At 50.0% G+C, this 16,342-nt stretch overlaps 2 protein-coding genes across 3 annotated transcripts in view; one reads left to right on the forward strand and one right to left on the reverse strand.

Annotated features, from left to right (window-relative positions):
• Positions 1–665: 665 nt before the first annotated feature.
• Positions 666–2,951, reverse strand: map1lc3c (microtubule-associated protein 1 light chain 3 gamma). The gene is made up of 4 exons (XM_071503112.1): positions 2,769–2,951; positions 2,630–2,685; positions 2,432–2,538; positions 666–974 (listed from the first exon to the last, which is right to left on the reverse strand). Exons 1-4 carry the CDS (start codon positions 2,908–2,910, stop codon positions 812–814), a joined length of 468 nt encoding a protein of 155 aa, XP_071359213.1. The 5' UTR covers positions 2,911–2,951; the 3' UTR covers positions 666–811.
• Positions 2,952–3,812: 861 nt separating this feature from the next.
• strn (striatin, calmodulin binding protein) overlaps positions 3,813–16,342 on the forward strand; it is a 47,104-nt gene continuing 34,574 nt past the window's right edge. Inside the window, exon 1 of one of the 2 annotated variants that reach the window (XM_071503110.1) lies at positions 3,813–4,526. In XM_071503110.1, the coding sequence (XP_071359211.1) occupies positions 4,320–4,526 (207 nt within the window). In that variant the 5' untranslated portion in view covers positions 3,813–4,319. The remainder of the gene's footprint in view (positions 4,527–16,342) is intronic. The other variant, XM_071503109.1, reaches the window with a different exon arrangement.

The following is a 16,342-nucleotide window of genomic DNA, read 5'->3' on the forward strand; positions in this document are numbered from 1 at the left end:
ATGTTCTCTGTGAGAGCTGCTGCAGCTCAGAAACACTTCCACAACTGGCTCAAGCAGGTTTGAGGTTGTGGGTTAAAATATTTGTGTGTGAGGCCAAAACGTCCATGTTGCTTCACTTCAGTTTGTCACCTCCAGCCAATCAGAAATCAGGTCTATGAGGAAATGGACCAGTCTGTACACTGTCAGATGTAGACTGAAATCTGAACCACATTGTGGTGTGGAGTCAGTTATAATTCAGATTTAAATTCAGCTCAAACATCTGGAAGGAAAATTCAGCTGCTCCTCAGAGCATCAGCAGCTTCAGTTTGGTGGATCGCTGCTGCCACCTGCTGGAGAGAAGAACAGCAGCAGCTCACTGACTGGGGGCCGGTCCAGCTCGAACTGAGGTCCTGAGGACAAAAACACATCAAGCTGCTCCTCTGAGATGTTGAAGTAAATTATTCTGACCTCAGAGACATGGACCAGGTGTTTTTAGCCTCATATTAATTCAGTCATCGAGAAAATAAACTGCAGCCTGAGAACTTTATATCTGTGCAGATGCTGTGTTCAGACTCAAATAGGTCTCAGGTCCTTGGTCAAGTCATGTGACTCTCTCTCTTCCCCCCCCCAGACACAAGGTGTCTTCAGTCCTCTACATGTGAACCACCAGACTCAGATTCACTACATGGTTTACACATAAGATTTATTGGATCCACATACTTTCATTAAAATCCACACGTACAACAAATATTACAATATGTACAAAATATTTTTCTATTTACAGCAGATGTGAAGGCCAGCGCCATTAACGCTGAATAAAACCTGGGGGGGGTCAGTGTCCGAACATCTCCTGAGAGGCGTAGGTCATGTAGAGGAAGCCGTCCTCGTCCTGGTGGTCTTTGTAGACCTGGGCCATGGTGAGAGACATGCTGGCCAGGCCACTGTTGTTGATGAGCAGGTAGAAGGCCTGAGTGGGCAGCAGAGCCATCCTGTTCCTGGGGGGGGGGGGGGGGGGCAAAAAGGAGCCATTAGAGGTGATCAGCTGGCTCAGAGCCTCTCCTCTGATTGGCTGACTTCTGAGTGATCCAATAAAAATATAGCAGATTTCAGGTAAACACTCAGAGAAACCAAATCCTGCAAGGTTGGATGGGTCCAGGTGGGCGGGGCTTGGGGCGTGGCTGAGGACTGTGACTGTTTTGTTGTGACATCACAAAGTTCCAGACGTCCTGACGGCTGGTTTTAAGGCTCAGTTTCTGAATACAGGCTGTGTGCATTTCTCTGTGGACTGAGGCTTTGAGACTTTCACAGTATTAATATAGAACCTAGACCTGCTTTATAATCACAAACACATGGACATCTGCCTTTAGACTGTGGAGCTTTACATTTTTCTGCTCTATTTGTGGAAACAGCCTCGACAGTGAACGTGATAACTGAAGATTTATACGTTTATCGTTGTTCTCTGGTTTCCTGGCAGCTCTGTACTTGTGGCGTTAAACTTACAGAGAAGAGAATATCAAGTTAAACTAAAGCTTTGTGACATATTGAAAGTGGGTTAAATATGTTGGTGTAGGTTTGGCTCAGAAGCAGCAGTGACGAGAACGTGACTGAACTTTTCCTTTTATTTCTCATAACAAGGATGAAATCAGAAGTGACCATGTCCAGCAGTCACCAGTTCTGTAACCAGGCACCATGTGACACCACAAACCAGCCCAGAGAAATGATTGATTCATTTGGGGGGAAAGATTAAGAAATGTAATCTCTGACTGTTGATTCCTTCAGTCATAGACAGATTTCAGGACTCAGTTGTCAAAGTGACACAACAGTTGCGTAAGTGTTGTATCGCGTGTCCTGACAAACAGAGACTGTCCAGTTTCTGCTGCGTAATCGTGACCAACAAGAAGCATCTGAGAAATGTGCCGGGAAGCAACAGGACGACAATCTGAACCACAAGTTACAAGAATTTGCAGCTTTATGAGTAAAGTTTGATTCATCTGCAGCTCCAGAAAACATCAGCCCCACAGCTGAGACACATCTGTCCGTCTCTGCTGGTGCAAACCAACAGGCTTGATTTTATTATGACAAATTAAAACATGAAACGATGACATTAAGAAAATTGATTAATTCCCTTTTGTTTAAGACTTAGGGGATGATTTGAATTCAGCTTTTGACCTTTAGTATCTTTAAAGTTATAAAAAGACATTTTGCAGTTTGATATCAGACTTTGTTCTGGAGCTGCTGAGTAAATTAAATCTCTGGTTTGAACAACACAAGCAACTCGATGCCATCCTCTGAACTAACAGTTTCCACTTCTGACTTGTACTGATCAGATTATTGATCAATCAAAACAAAATACCGCAGCTTAACTAAACGAACTGATCCACATTCCTCCATCAGACACTGACATATTAAACTCAAACATTCAGTCATGTCTGTACAAACACAGAAACTTCACCTGATGATGGTGACGAACTGAGTCATGGTGAGTTCATGCGGCACCAGGAACTTGGTTTTATCCAGCGGGGGCAGATACTTCTCCCTCTCATAGCGCTCAATGATCACCTGAGGGCAGCCGGTCCGCAGGTGAGGGCCCAGGCAGAAACACAGACACCACCTCTGTTGACTGATTATTGTGAGATGTGCGCTAACTTACCGGGATTTTGTTGGGGAACTTGGACCTGATCCCCGCCACCTCTTGTTTCCTTGTCGCTGCGGAGAAAACAGAGAAAACTCCGTCAGTTTCTAGAAGACGAGGCTGGATTTTTGTCTCTCCCGGTGCCTGAGACTTTTACCGAAGCTCTTCCTCTGTTTGAAGGGTTTGTTCTGCAGCGGGGTTTTGTCAAACGGAGGCATGTTGTGTGTGTGATGCAGAGAGGGAGCCGGGTCAGCATGTGCTCCGAGCCGAGCCGCAGTTAAATAGCGGCTGTGGCGCATCAGCTGATTGGCACATGGCCGCAGTCACGGCCCGAGTCATCCGCGCTTTAATCAGGTCGGAGCTCAGACTGAGGGGCCGGGCCCGGGGGACACTGAGGGGCCGGGCCCGGGGGACACTGAGGGGCCGGCCTCAGCGGGTGTGGGGCCCTGAGCAGAGAACCGCCACCCTCAGGTTGAGTCCAGACTGAATAAACATGAAGAGCCAAAGACTGCAGTTCCTCTAGTGACCAGCTGAGGCTGTAAATAAAGATGGAGGTGGCCGCTGTGCCTGACTCCGCCCCTAAATAATCCACAGGTCCACGTGACAAACCAGGATGGTTTGTCTATTTTAGAGGAAGTTATTGTTCTTCCTTTGTGTTTTATAAAAAACTGCCACCAGCTGATCAGTAGTTAAACTCCGCTCAGGCGCCTGAACCTGCACCTGATTCACACAGTGTTGAAGGTGAGACACTTATTGTCTCCCATTGGATAATTCCCCCGCCATTCATCTGACCAGCCAATGACGGGAGAAATGTTACCTTAGTGGGTGGGACTGAGTGAGGTTGATGTCACCTTACAGGTGTGTCAAGCTCTTCAATGTTATCTGTCCCAATACCGGTGATTACATGATTGTACCTTCAAAATAAAAGATTTCTCAACTTGTCAAAGTCTTCCATGAAGAAGATTTTGTCGCTTGAGGCCTAATTGTTTGAAATGGACAGAAATTATTTGCCTTAATCAAATGAAACATTATTTTCTAATTATGTTGATAATCAATTATCAATGAGTTTACTTAATCAGTAAGAATGAAAGAAAAGATTATAAAGTGGACAGTTTGTTGCTTCTCTCTGCTTCTCATCAACAGGAGTAAAAACCTTTAGTTTATTTTCCATCATGACAACTGACTGAACTCAGTCTGCTGAAGAAGACTGTGAGATGCTCCTGAAAAACATAGTAAGTTGACCTTGAGTCAAGTTTTTGGTTTCTTCAACAGTTAGTGATTCATTTTGTAAAATATTAATACACTTTTTTTTATTCTTATTGTTGTTAATATTAATATATGTGATAAATAAACTGAAAAAAAAGGTACAGACCTACTTAATAGATAGTCATTGTTGTTTGTAAAGCTGTGTGTAACTGTGATTGTACTCTGCATAAATGTGATCACGTGAATTACAATAACTTAGTTGAGATTTACTCCAAATAAATCCTTTATTTCTGCTTTGGTACACGTGTGCTCTGGTTGAGTGCCTGCTGTATTTTGAAGTCCGGACCGGAAGCCCGGTGCGCTGGTTCCGTCAGCCTCTGACGGCTGCCTCAGACGCAGCGGTCTGCCCGGCGGAGAGGGCTGCGGATGGACTACACTTCCCTCCCGAGGATATTTTACCGAGCACCGGACCGAGCCAGAACCACGTCGCCCCGGCCCGGCCATGGACGAGCAGGCGGGCCCCGGTGTCTTCCTCAGCAGCCCGGGTCTGCCCGGCGCCGGGAGTCTTAAAGCTCCGCAGCCTGGCGGCGGCGCAGAGGCGGCCAGGGCTCAGTACAGCATCCCGGGGATTTTGCACTTTCTCCAGCATGAGTGGGCCCGGTTCGAGGTGGAGAGGGCGCAGTGGGAGGTGGAGCGGGCCGAGCTGCAGGTAAGCAGCCTCTGTGGCGAGGTGACTGAGCACGGAGACGCTGATCCGAGTCGCATTAAAGAATCATCGTCGCTTATCGGCGAACACACCGATGATAAAGTGACCGACGTGACTTCGTCCGAGCGGGGAACATCCGCGATGCAACCCGGCGTCAGAGTGCGCGGCACCCCGCCACGGTTCCCGGACACCTCCGCTCCGCGGGAGGCTCCGCGCTGTTCGCTGCCGCCCTGCGGGTCGCGGGACTGCGGCCGAGCTGAAGAGCAGGTCCGGTGGGCCCGGGAAGGTGTTGACTCCCGCTTCCTGACGCCGGGATCGCTGCTGTTCCGGCGGTTGTTTGGTCTAATGCTGTCCTCGCCTTGCTCCTGAGGAGCGTGAGCTTGGATGTTAGCTTCTGTGTCCGTAACCGACCGGGCCAACCTGTCCCACCCGGGCCAGCCTGTCCCACCCGGGCCAACCTGTCCCACCCGGGCCAGCCTGTCCCACCCGGGCCAACCTGTCCCGACCCGGGCTAACCTGTCCCCGACGAGGCCAACCTGTCCCGACCCGGGCCAGCCTGTCCCGACCCCTGCTAACCTGTCCCGACCCGGGCCAACCTGTCCCACCCGGGCCAGCCTGTCCCGACCCGTGCTAACCTGTCCCGACCCGGGCCAACCTGTCCCACCCGGGCCAGCCTGTCCCACCCGGGCCAGCCTGTCCCGACCCGGGCCAACCTGTCCCGACCCGGGCCAACCTGTCCCCACCCGGGCCAACCTGTCCCACCCGGGCCAGCCTGTCCCACCCAGGCCAACCTGTCCCGACCCGGGCCAGCCTGTCCCGACCCGTGCTAACCTGTCCTGACCCGGGCCAACCTGTCCCGACCCGTGCTAACCTGTCCCCGACAGGGCCAGCCTGTCCCGACCGGGCCAACCTGTCCCGACCCGTGCTAACCTGTCCCCGACGGGGCCAACCTGTCCCGACCCGGGCCAGTCCTGTCCCGACCCGGGCCAACCTGTCCCACCCGGGCCAACCTGTCCCGACCCGTGCTAACCTGTCCCCGACGAGGCCAACCTGTCCCGACCCGGGCCAGCCTGTCCCGACCCGTGCTAACCTGTCCCGACCCGGGCCAACCTGTTCCACCCGGGCCAGCCTGTCCCGACCCGTGCTAACCTGTCCCGACCCGGGCCAACCTGTCCCACCCGGGCCAGCCTGTCCCGACCCGGGCCAACCTGTCCCACCCGGGCCAACCTGTCCCCACCCGGGCCAACCTGTCCCCACCCGGGCCAACCTGTCCTGACCCGGGCCAGCCTGTCCCACCCGGGCCAGCCTGTCCCACCCGGGCCAACCTGTCCCGACCCGGGCCAACCTGTCCCCACCCGGGCCAACCTGTCCCAACCCGGGCCAGCCTGTCCCACCCGGGCCAACCTGTCCCACCCGGGCCAGCCTGTCCCACCCCGGGCCAACCTGTCCCGACCCGGGCCAGCCTGTCCCGACCCGGGCCAACCTGTCCCACCCGGGCCAGCCTGTCCCACCCGGGCCAACCTGTCCCGACCCGTGCTAACCTGTCCCCGACGAGGCCAACCTGTCCCGACCCGGGCCAGCCTGTCCCGACCCGTGCTAACCTGTCCCGACCCGTGCTAACCTGTCCCACCCGGGCCAGCCTGTCCCGACCCGTGCTAACCTGTCCCGACCCGGGCCAACCTGTCCCACCCGGGCCAGCCTGTCCCGACCCGGGCCAACCTGTCCCACCCGGGCCAACCTGTCCCCACCCGGGCCAACCTGTCCTGACCCGGGCCAGCCTGTCCCACCCGGGCCAGCCTGTCCCACCCGGGCCAACCTGTCCCCACCCGGGCCAACCTGTCCCCACCCGGGCCAACCTGTCCCACCCGGGCCAACCTGTCCCGACCCGGGCCAGCCTGTCCCGACCCGTGCTAACCTGTCCTGACCCGGGCCAACCTGTCCCGACCCGTGCTAACCTGTCCCCGACAGGGCCAGCCTGTCCCGACCGGGCCAACCTGTCCCGACCCGTGCTAACCTGTCCCCGACGGGGCCAACCTGTCCCGACCCGGGCCAGTCCTGTCCCGACCCGGGCCAACCTGTCCCGACCCGGCCAACCTGTCCCGACCCGGGCCAACCTGTCCCGACCCGGCCAACATGTCCTGACCCGTGCTAACCTGTCCCGACCGGGCCAACCTGTCCCGACCCGGCCAACCTGTCCCCACCCGGGCCAACCTGTCCCACCCGGGCCAACCTGTCCCGACCCGTGCTAGCCTGTCCCCGACGAGGCCAACCTGTCCCGACCCGGGCCAGCCTGTCCCGACCCGTGCTAACCTGTCCCGACCCGGGCCAACCTGTCCCACCCGGGCCAGCCTGTCCCGACCCGGGCCAGCCTGTCCCACCCGGGCCAACCTGTCCCCACCCGGGCCAACCTGTCCCGACCCGGGCCAGCCTGTCCCACCCGGGCCAGCCTGTCCCACCCGGGCCAACCTGTCCCGACCCGGGCCAACCTGTCCCCACCCGGGCCAACCTGTCCCGACCCGGGCCAGCCTGTCCCACCCGGGCCAGCCTGTCCCACCCGGGCCAACCTGTCCCGACCCGGGCCAGCCTGTCCCGACCCGTGCTAACCTGTCCTGACCCGGGCCAACTTGTCCCGACCCGTGCTAACCTGTCCCCGACAGGGCCAGCCTGTCCCGACGGGGCCAACCTGTCCCGACCCGTGCTAACCTGTCCCCGACGGGGCCAACCTGTCCCGACCCGGGCCAGTCCTGTCCCGACCCGGGCCAACCTGTCCCGACCCGGCCAACCTGTCCCACCCGGGCCAGCCTGTCCCACCCGGGCCAACCTGTCCTGACCCGTGCTAACCTGTCCCGACCGGGCCAGCCTGTCCCAACCCGCGCCGCAGCTCAGCCCGTTTGCCGCTAACACATTCATTGGCTCAGATTTTGCTGGTTCTGTTTGGGTGTTTCCCCCTTGAACCACAAACAGACCCGCCGGACCCCGGCGGCCCAGACACGGACATGAGGGCTCGGCTCGTCCTGCTGGACCTGGTCCAGTACCGGACGCAGAGACGTTGCATTTCCATGTAGCTCGTTATCCGGTTGAGTCAGGAAACGCTGGCTGATGAACCGGCTCTAAGTTTAAATCTGGAGCCGAGCTCAGGCGGGCTGCTGCCGGTACCGGGGCTGCCCCTGCAGACCGGACCGGAGTCTCTGTGGTCTGGCTCAGGCCTCCCGGGCAGAGACTCAGCTGGTTGTGCAGCACCTGGCTGGAAGGTGTCTGTCCTCATAAACAGTGACCTGCAGAGACAATGAAGCCGACCAGTCTCCGACCTGAACCAGCACTAACCCTCTGATACGACCCGGAGCAGCGTCTCCTGAAACAGTGCCCCTACAGCCGCAGGGCACCGGACCTCGGTTGTCATGGTTACAGTAATAAACAGGCAGACTGTATGGAGAGCAGTGGGGCTACTACCTTTGTCACCATGGTTACTATAGTAACAGTCATGTCTTGGTTAGGTTCAGGAAAAGATGGTGGTTTGGATTAAAATAAGTTCCTCCTCAACATCAGACGATCTTTGTTGTCATGGTTACAATAATAACAATAGAAACAACATAAGCTGCTCCTGTCACATGGGAATCGAACACCGCTCTCCTGGGTCATATCCATCCATCCACCCCAACCTCCTCCTGACGTGGACTTTGTCGCTCTATAAACTACGTCACCGCACTTTTCCCTTTGCTCCTGTCATCATTACTGCGACCACTAGATGTCGCCTAGCAACAGAACCTAACGATGGGTCATAGCAACCTGCTGACAGACGACCTCTGACCTCGTTTGTTACAGGGGGACAGTCTTGAACAGTCATTTCAGAATAAAATGATTTCAGGAGTATTAACAGATCTTTGGTAGCGTCTGACTGAAATGTGTCAGTAACACAGAGAAACAAGAGCTGGCACCAAATGTCTGATCGCGGACAGTTTCCCGGAGGAGCTCCTCACACGTCCTGACCCTCAGCGTGTCTGAGTCTGGTCTTCGATCCCACCAGGAGACGCTAACCCCCGCGTGTCTGACCGGAGACCAAACATCAAGAGACCAAGTTCTCACAACGTGGCTGCTGCTTCCACTCAGAAAAACAAAGCGTCCAATCAGAACGTGAGAGGCGTCAGGGTGGTGACTGCTTTGTTGTGACATCACAAAGTTGCAGAAGTCCTGACGGCTGGTTTTAAGGCTCAGTTTCTGAATACAGGCTGTGTGCATTTCTCTGTGGACTGAGGCTTTGATACTTTCACTGTATTAATATAGAACCTAGAGCTGCTGTAGACGGGACCTTTAAGTGTCTCTGATTACACTCACACACTCCGACCTTCCTCAGAGATGATGATGTGCAGACTGACACAGATTTTACTGGATCCAGTAAATGTGACATCCAGTGTCTGTGGCACAGTGTGTGTGTGTGTGTATGTGTGTGTGTGTGTGTGTGTGTGTGACTGTTATATTACATAAGGAGGAGTCATCAGCTGACCCGATGACAGAACATCCATAGAGGGAATCACTTCCTGTGAGGCTGAGTTCATGATGTGTGGCTCTATGTGGTATTTGTGCACCATTGACCTCAAGCACAGCCTCACAGGGCAGCGGCCGCCGTGTCCCGGCTGGTTGGCGGCTTTTAGTGGTGAAGGAGACGAGAGTTTCGTTCCACAGAGCAGAGACTCTACAGCACCATTTCATTTGTAATTTTCCTTCCCATTGAGCCGAGAGCCGATCAGAGTGGGACGGAGCCGGCTCCGATGCAGACAGACGGTCTTTAGTGTCTGAGGCTGAGAGTGTCACTTCCTCTGAGGTAATCCTCAGCAGGGAAGAGGAAGAGGAAACGGAGGAAGCAGGCGCACAAGATGGGAGAGATTACTCTGCATTTACTATCCAAAAACAAAGAGAAAGTCGTCAGTGTGACGGAGGAGGATTTACCCTCTGATCCAGTCTGCACAGGACCAGACCAGCTGATGCCTCACACTTCCTGATCCACTTCCTGACAGTTTTTTTTTTAGTTGACATCACAGATGTGCAGGGACAAAATTATCATAAAAAAGTCAGATAATGGGAAACAAATAGAAAAAGACACAAAAAACACACGAGGTACAAGTTATTTATGATCCAGTTTATCCAGGTTTGGTGAGTTTTCCACGTTTCTTCATCTGTGATTTCAGGGCTGCAGAGAATAGTCATTTTATTTAGAGCTGCACAATTAATCACAATATTACCAAAATTACAATGTGGCCAAGTGGAATATCCAAATGACAGGAGCTACTTTTTTTGATAAAGGTAAAATGTCTCAGACCAGACCCTGAAGGAAGTGTGGTGGTGTTACAGAGACAGACATTTTTAGATTTTTTTTCACTGAAAATTAAATGAAAAATTATTATTTCAGCTGAAATCATGACTCATATCACTATCACAATATCTGCCAAAATAATAGCAATATGATTTTTTTTTTTTGCATTAATTTGAATTATTGATTAGTTTGCAGATTATTTGTTTGTAAGGAAATCCTCATATTGTCAAATGTCTTGTGTCCAAACAACACGTTGATAAGACAAGAAGACCAGCAGTGAAGATGCACAGGTTGTCATGGAGACGCCATTCACAACATCACTGCAGTATATCTATAATAACCTTTACTCAGGCTGTTAATGTATAAGTCCCACACGTCCATCATGTCACCTAAAGTTTTTAACCCTTTGTTCGTCACCTTTGTCGCACAAATGACTCACAAACTAACAACTTGGTTTTTCTCTCAGGCTGCGTCACTGATACGTTGTAGTTTAACACTAAAAAGAAGACGAGCTTCTGAAAACAGGAAACTGAAGGCTGGAACTGCTGATGCTGATTTCAGCCATGTCGCCCCTCCCTACATATCCATATATCTATTTTTTCTTGTTCTAACAAATCACCAATTGATCCTCTTCAAAAATCAATTCAGCTTGATAACCACCTCCCCCTGAACACAGGGGAACTCTGGGAAAATTCTCCAAGTGACCACCTTTCATGGGCATTACCGTTGGTCAATTACACCTCAAAATAAAAATGAGTGTTTGGCCCCAGGGGGCTGCGGCTGGGATGTGACATTGAGATGAAGTCATGTGTGAGCTTTGTGAGGGTTACGCTCTCATCGCTGCAGCTCAGGAGGATGTTTGCCGCTCGGCTTCCTTCCTCTCCAGCCTCGGCTATAAATACACCACCGCGAGGACCGCGAGCGGCCGAGCACACACAGACCAACGTGAGGAGAGACGGAGAAATCGTTGTCCTGGGATCAGCTGCTGGAGTTCAATAGAAAATTCAATACAATAGTCAGGAAAGGTTGAAATGAAAGAGACTGGAATTACAAACTGAATATTACACCAACATCTTGTGCTCCTGCCTCACATTGGAAACGTCTCACCTGAATGTGTTTCTCCAACAGTTTTTCTAAAACCTTGTTTGTTACGTTTCCACTCCGTTGGTCATTTTGAACCATTGTAGAACAAACACAGCTCGGACAACATGGACCGGTCTTATTAACGACACGTTTTTTAGCAACAAGAGCTTTGAAAAAAAACAGAGGAGCAGTGTCAGTGAGTGTGTCACTGTTGGTTTGTGAAGGTGCAGCTACACACAGGTGAAGTAGTTTAATGAGCATCTGAACGAAAGCTGTGGCTCTGTACCTGAACACAACACGAGTAATTAGCACAGCAGGAACTGTGTGTGTGTGTGTGTGTGTGTGTGTGTGTGTGTGTTTCAGTTTCACACAGAGCAGTTTACAAACTTTAAATACTGGAAGAAAACCCTGGACTTTGGTTTGTCCAGTGTTTTCATAAAGTTATTGTCTCAGTTCAGCTGCTGCTTGAGGTGTATATAGTGTTTGTCAGAGCATCTTCTAGTGTAACAGTGAGAACACAAAGTGTTGGACAGTAACACGACAGAGAGTCGTTCCAGTTCACTCATCCTGCACCAATGAAAAAAGGTCTGTCAGTGCTGGACGGTGAGAGATGCAGTGAAAACTGTAAAAGATGGTTGTTGCACTTTTACATCAAATGTAGTGGGTGTGAAAAACATTTCATTTTTCTTTGCACATGAGCAGACCCCATACGGCTGCTCACAGAGTGAAGGGTGTGATGTGTGGAGTCTGTGCCGACCTTCATCATCACCATCACCACTGGAGCGAGGACTAATTCTCCTGCTTTTATCTTTCCACTGCCTTGTTTTCAGTCTATTTCCTTCACTAATTAAATGATGTTTCCCCACACAGACAGACAAACGTGTTCTACTGCTGTGTGTCTTTGTGTTTGTAACATTGTGCGCAGAGGATTTATGTGTATCTCTGTGTGTGTGTGTGTGTGTGTGTGTGTGTGTGTGTGTGTGTGTGTGTGTGCGCGCACAGTCTGACACATTGTTCACATTCCTCCATACCTTGTTTCTGCAGCTCTGCAGCTCTGCACAGGCGTCCTGCAGGACACACACACACAGTGGGTGTTAAACCTGATTTAAACGCACTGAAGAAGATTTTCACCCTGAGCTTCAGATGTGTTTATTTCTTGGTCTGTTTTTGTTTTTGTGCAGCCTCTTTGGAGATTTCAGTCAGTATGAGGTGACAGATCCAAACTCTGTAACGTAATGAAATCCAGAGACATGATCCAGGAGGAAGCTGCTACAACCTCCCACTTCCTCCACTTCCATAAAACCTAGAGGACTGGGTAGACCGATTGCATAGACGCCACGATTATTATGCTCAGGTCCAAGTATTCAATATTATCACATATCACAATATTTACTGCCACGTCCGATATTTTTCATAATATAAAAAAATTATTATTATTTTCTTGTTGCATTTTTACAGTTTTGCACAGTGCGACCTCACCCTGGCTTGTGAAAAATAAAACTTTAAACTGCTGTTTAGTGCAGCATCACTTATACCTGAAACATAAAATACAATAATATTATTATATTATTTAAAAAAATCTCCCCACCCCTGTGAAATATAACAAATGAAAACAACATCACGATAATATGGTATATTGCAGTATTTGGGCCGGACTGTATTGAGATATTAAATTTTGAATGTTTCCCAAACCTAGAGATTAGATTAGTTAAATCTCTAACTGATCTGAAATTTCTGGGATCAGTCTTCATATACTTACTGTGCACGGTCACATGCACTGGATCGGCTCCTGTAACTTATTATTACCAGATGTTCTGACACCATCTGTTTGGCTGACTCGAGTCTCAGTGATTGGCTGAGTATCATCACATGACCAGGGCTGTAAACTAGAAAAGCTGCGCCTGAACCCAGACCTGGAACCTATACATCACTGATGTATAGGTTCCAGGTCTGGGTCCAGATAGGACAACATCTGGGTCTGGACGCAGACTGAGGTCCACCACAGCCAATGGCTAACGTTCCGCTATTATAGAATTATTATTATTATTATTATTATTATAGAATTCAGTTCTTCTTCAGCACTTTATAAGAGTAACTGCCAGAGGCTGCACAGCACAACTTCCTGTGTAGGCTACTGTTTCAGAGCAGCGAAGAAGAGTTGATTTCTAGGAAAACTGGTTTTATCAGTGAAACTATGAAGTTTTCAGTGGAATCAGATCGCTGTGTACTCGCTGATCCGTCAGAGGCATTTCTGATACCACTGTCAGAACCAGAACCTCTCTCATGATTACAAGTGGAAAGGCTGACGGGGGCCGGTCGGCTCAGTGAGCTGCTGCCTGGTTAACGTGCACGTCGGTGTCTGTGCTCAGTCAGATTATTGTTCGGTTCATTAATGTTCATCTTCAAAAGTCACAAACCTGTGACAGAGCAGCAGCACTCAGTGTTTCAGACCTAAATAATGCAGCTGAGTGAGGTTACATGAGAAGGAGAGAGCTCAGAGCGTCTTATATAACCTGAACTTGACGATCCTCAGCCTTCAGCCTGAAGAGCTGCGACAGCACTTCCTGCTTCTCTGTGCACCACAACAACAACAACAACAACCACGACAACCAGGACAACAACCACAACAACCAAGTCAAATACCATGACAACCACAACAACAACAACGAGGAGGCCCAACCCGGGTTCCTGTTGCTCTCTCCTTCTGTCTTAACTCTCCTCCCTTCCTCATTGCATGTCTGTCTCTGTCTGCCTGTCTGTCTGTCTGATTGCCTGTCTGTCTGTCTTTCTGACTGCCTGTCTGTCTGTCTGTCTGCCTTTCTGTCTGTGTGTCTGCCTGTCTGTCTGTCTGTCTGTGTGTGAAGCTGCCATATAAGGAATGGCATGCACACCTGCTTGTTTTCCAGTCGGGATCCGCTGCGAGGCGAGTGCCGCCCTGAGCCACACCTCACTGCTGTAACCAGGCTTTGTTTAACCAGGCTTGAAGCCAACAGTTCCCTGACATGAACACACTCTCTGTGCACAGCCAGCTCTGCAGTTACACCACCTCCAGACTGATGCTGGATTTCCCGGCTGATATATGAAAGTAAAAAATGATACCAGGCTCAATCGGGTCGTGTGGCAGAAGGTCAAATGTCACCACTCACCTGATGTCTACTGGGTGTTCCTGGATGAGATAAGAGAGGTGTCTTCAGTCTTCAGTCTTGCTGTTGCAGGATTGAAGCTTGTTCTGCTGTTATCTTTGTCTGGTAGGGATCTTTTCCTGCGAGTGTTTTCCAGCAGGGTCGTCTGGAAGGTTGTGGATCTGGCCTGACCCTCAGTGTTAGGCGCATCTTTCAGGGCATTGTGGACTCTGCAAACCACCAGGACACTGACGATTGATTCGGTCAGACTGATGACCTGATTCCCAGATGAGCTGCAGAACAGACTCAGCTGAACCACAGAGGAGATGCAGGCAGCGGAGGTCCTCCTCTGGTTTTTAGTGTCGTGGCCTGAGGGTTAGGGTGAGAGAACAGACCAGAGTAGAGCTGCTCCTCACTATTATTTAATTAAATTATTTATTCTTTATTTTATCTGCTGCTTACTTTCTTGTTCATTGAGTCTAGAAAATGTCCAAACGCAGAGATACTCAGTTTAATATGATCTCAGAAAGTAAGAAATGTCCATATTTCAACAGCTGAAAATAGCTTTTCAGACATTCTTGCAGAGCTTGTTTTAATTCCACCTGATGAACCTCACTTTACTCTCATATACTCTCATTACAAGACACATCAAATCAGCACTTTTGTGAGGCTGGAACCAGTGAATTAGTTTAGATTTGTTTCCTTGAAAAACAACTACAACAGTATTTGCTGATTAAATGTGTCAGTCGACCCTGATCAGTACTGCTCATCCATACTGATAATTAATAAAACTCTCCATACATCTAAAAGAGGGACATGTTCTGAAAGGAATGAATGGAAAATTAATAAATGTCTCAACTTTCTTTTTGTTTTTCTGAAAGCTCCATCCAGGCTAAAGGTAGATGTCCATGTGTTTGTGATTATAAAGCAGGTCTAGGTTCTATATTAATACTGTGAAAGTATCAAAGCCTCAGTCCACAGAGAAATGCACACAGCCTGTATTCAGAAACTGAGCCTTAAAACCAGCCGTCAGGACTTCTGGAACTTTATGATGTCACAACAAAGCAGTCACCACCCTCAGCCACGCCCCAAGCCCCACCCACCTGGAAGTGTTGATAGTTTTAACACACACACACACACACACATCTGGCACAGTACACAATACACCCACACACAGTGATACACAAACACTCAGAAGTGAGTGTGAGGGCAGGAGACAGGATTGGCAGGTTCCAACTCTGGATTCCTGCTCACACACACACACACACACACACACACACACTTGCACACAGCAAGTGGAGTTCATAAGTGTGAAGTGTAGGTGGTATCAGGCGTGAATGCAGAAACACAAACACACAGTGAATTCCTCTGGTCTGATACATGCAGAGCGTGTGTGTGTGTGTGTGTGTGTGTGTGTGTGTGTGTGTGTGAACAGGAGTCCCAGCCTGCCTCAGACTCTCTGGGTGATGTGCGTACACTAAGAGCTGAAATTAGATCCACTTAATGAGGATGCTTATCAGAGGAGATAATGATGGTAATGATATTGGATAATAACAGTGATTCCACACAGCAGCAGGTTCCTGCTGAAAGCCTCAAAGTCAACGAGAACAGTCCAGATCCCCTGAGTGAACTCACAGCTGCTGAGTTTGAATTAGTTCAAACTGTTTTGAACTGTTGGTTGAAGATATGTGAAGAAGTCTCCCTGCACTTCTGTCGACTAAACTGTTATTAAATCAACAATGAAAAGCTGTAGCGCACCTTCAATCAGCTGCTGTTGATTGAAAGCTAAATTTGAACTTCACATATTCAAATGGTGCAGATGAGGAGAGGCTGTCTGAATCCGACCAAACAGACCCTTAGTCAACAAACACGCTCATCTTGTTAACAGGACATTGTGAGGCGCTGGTCGACACTCAACATGGGATGAAGCAGAAACTGTCTTAAACTTAATCGACGCTCACTTTCATTCCTCTTGCTCCGTGTGTGTGAAGTCCAGCCGTTATCAGACCTCCAGTTCACTCCAGTTTCACCTGTTGTGAATTGATGTTGTCATTTTACCTACACCACATGAAAATATTCCCCCACTCTGCCTGACATTTTCATTTGAAAAACAACTGAATTTTCTAGGTCTTCAGCTAAAAATCCATCCAAAGTTTTCATCCATAGTCAGCATCTTTAAATATTCATACTCCTTCCTCCTCATGTGTTCACAGCAAATCGATATCAGTTACAACAAGATGAGAGGTGGAAACACAAATGGTCCCTGGGGAGAGATTTGGTTAATATCATACAATAATAGTCTTTAT

The sequence above is a fragment of the Trachinotus anak genome, unplaced genomic scaffold (genome assembly GCF_046630095.1).
Source record: "Trachinotus anak isolate AG129_WGS33_773 ecotype Australia unplaced genomic scaffold, CSIRO_AGI_Tana_v1 ptg000019l, whole genome shotgun sequence".
Lineage (NCBI taxonomy): Eukaryota > Metazoa > Chordata > Actinopteri > Carangiformes > Carangidae > Trachinotus > Trachinotus anak.

Excerpts from the sequence above, each read along its gene's own strand:
- map1lc3c (XM_071503112.1), bottom strand. The coding sequence starts at position 2,910 with ATGCGCCACAGCCGCTATTTAACTGCGGCTCGGCTCGGAGCACATGCT. Across the intron at positions 2,539-2,629 it reads AGTTCCCCAACAAAATCCCG|GTGATCATTGAGCGCTATGA; the intron begins GTAAGTTAGCGC and ends GGCTGCCCTCAG. Across the intron at positions 975-2,431 it reads CAGTTCGTCACCATCATCAG|GAACAGGATGGCTCTGCTGC; the intron begins GTGAAGTTTCTG and ends CCCCCCCCCCAG.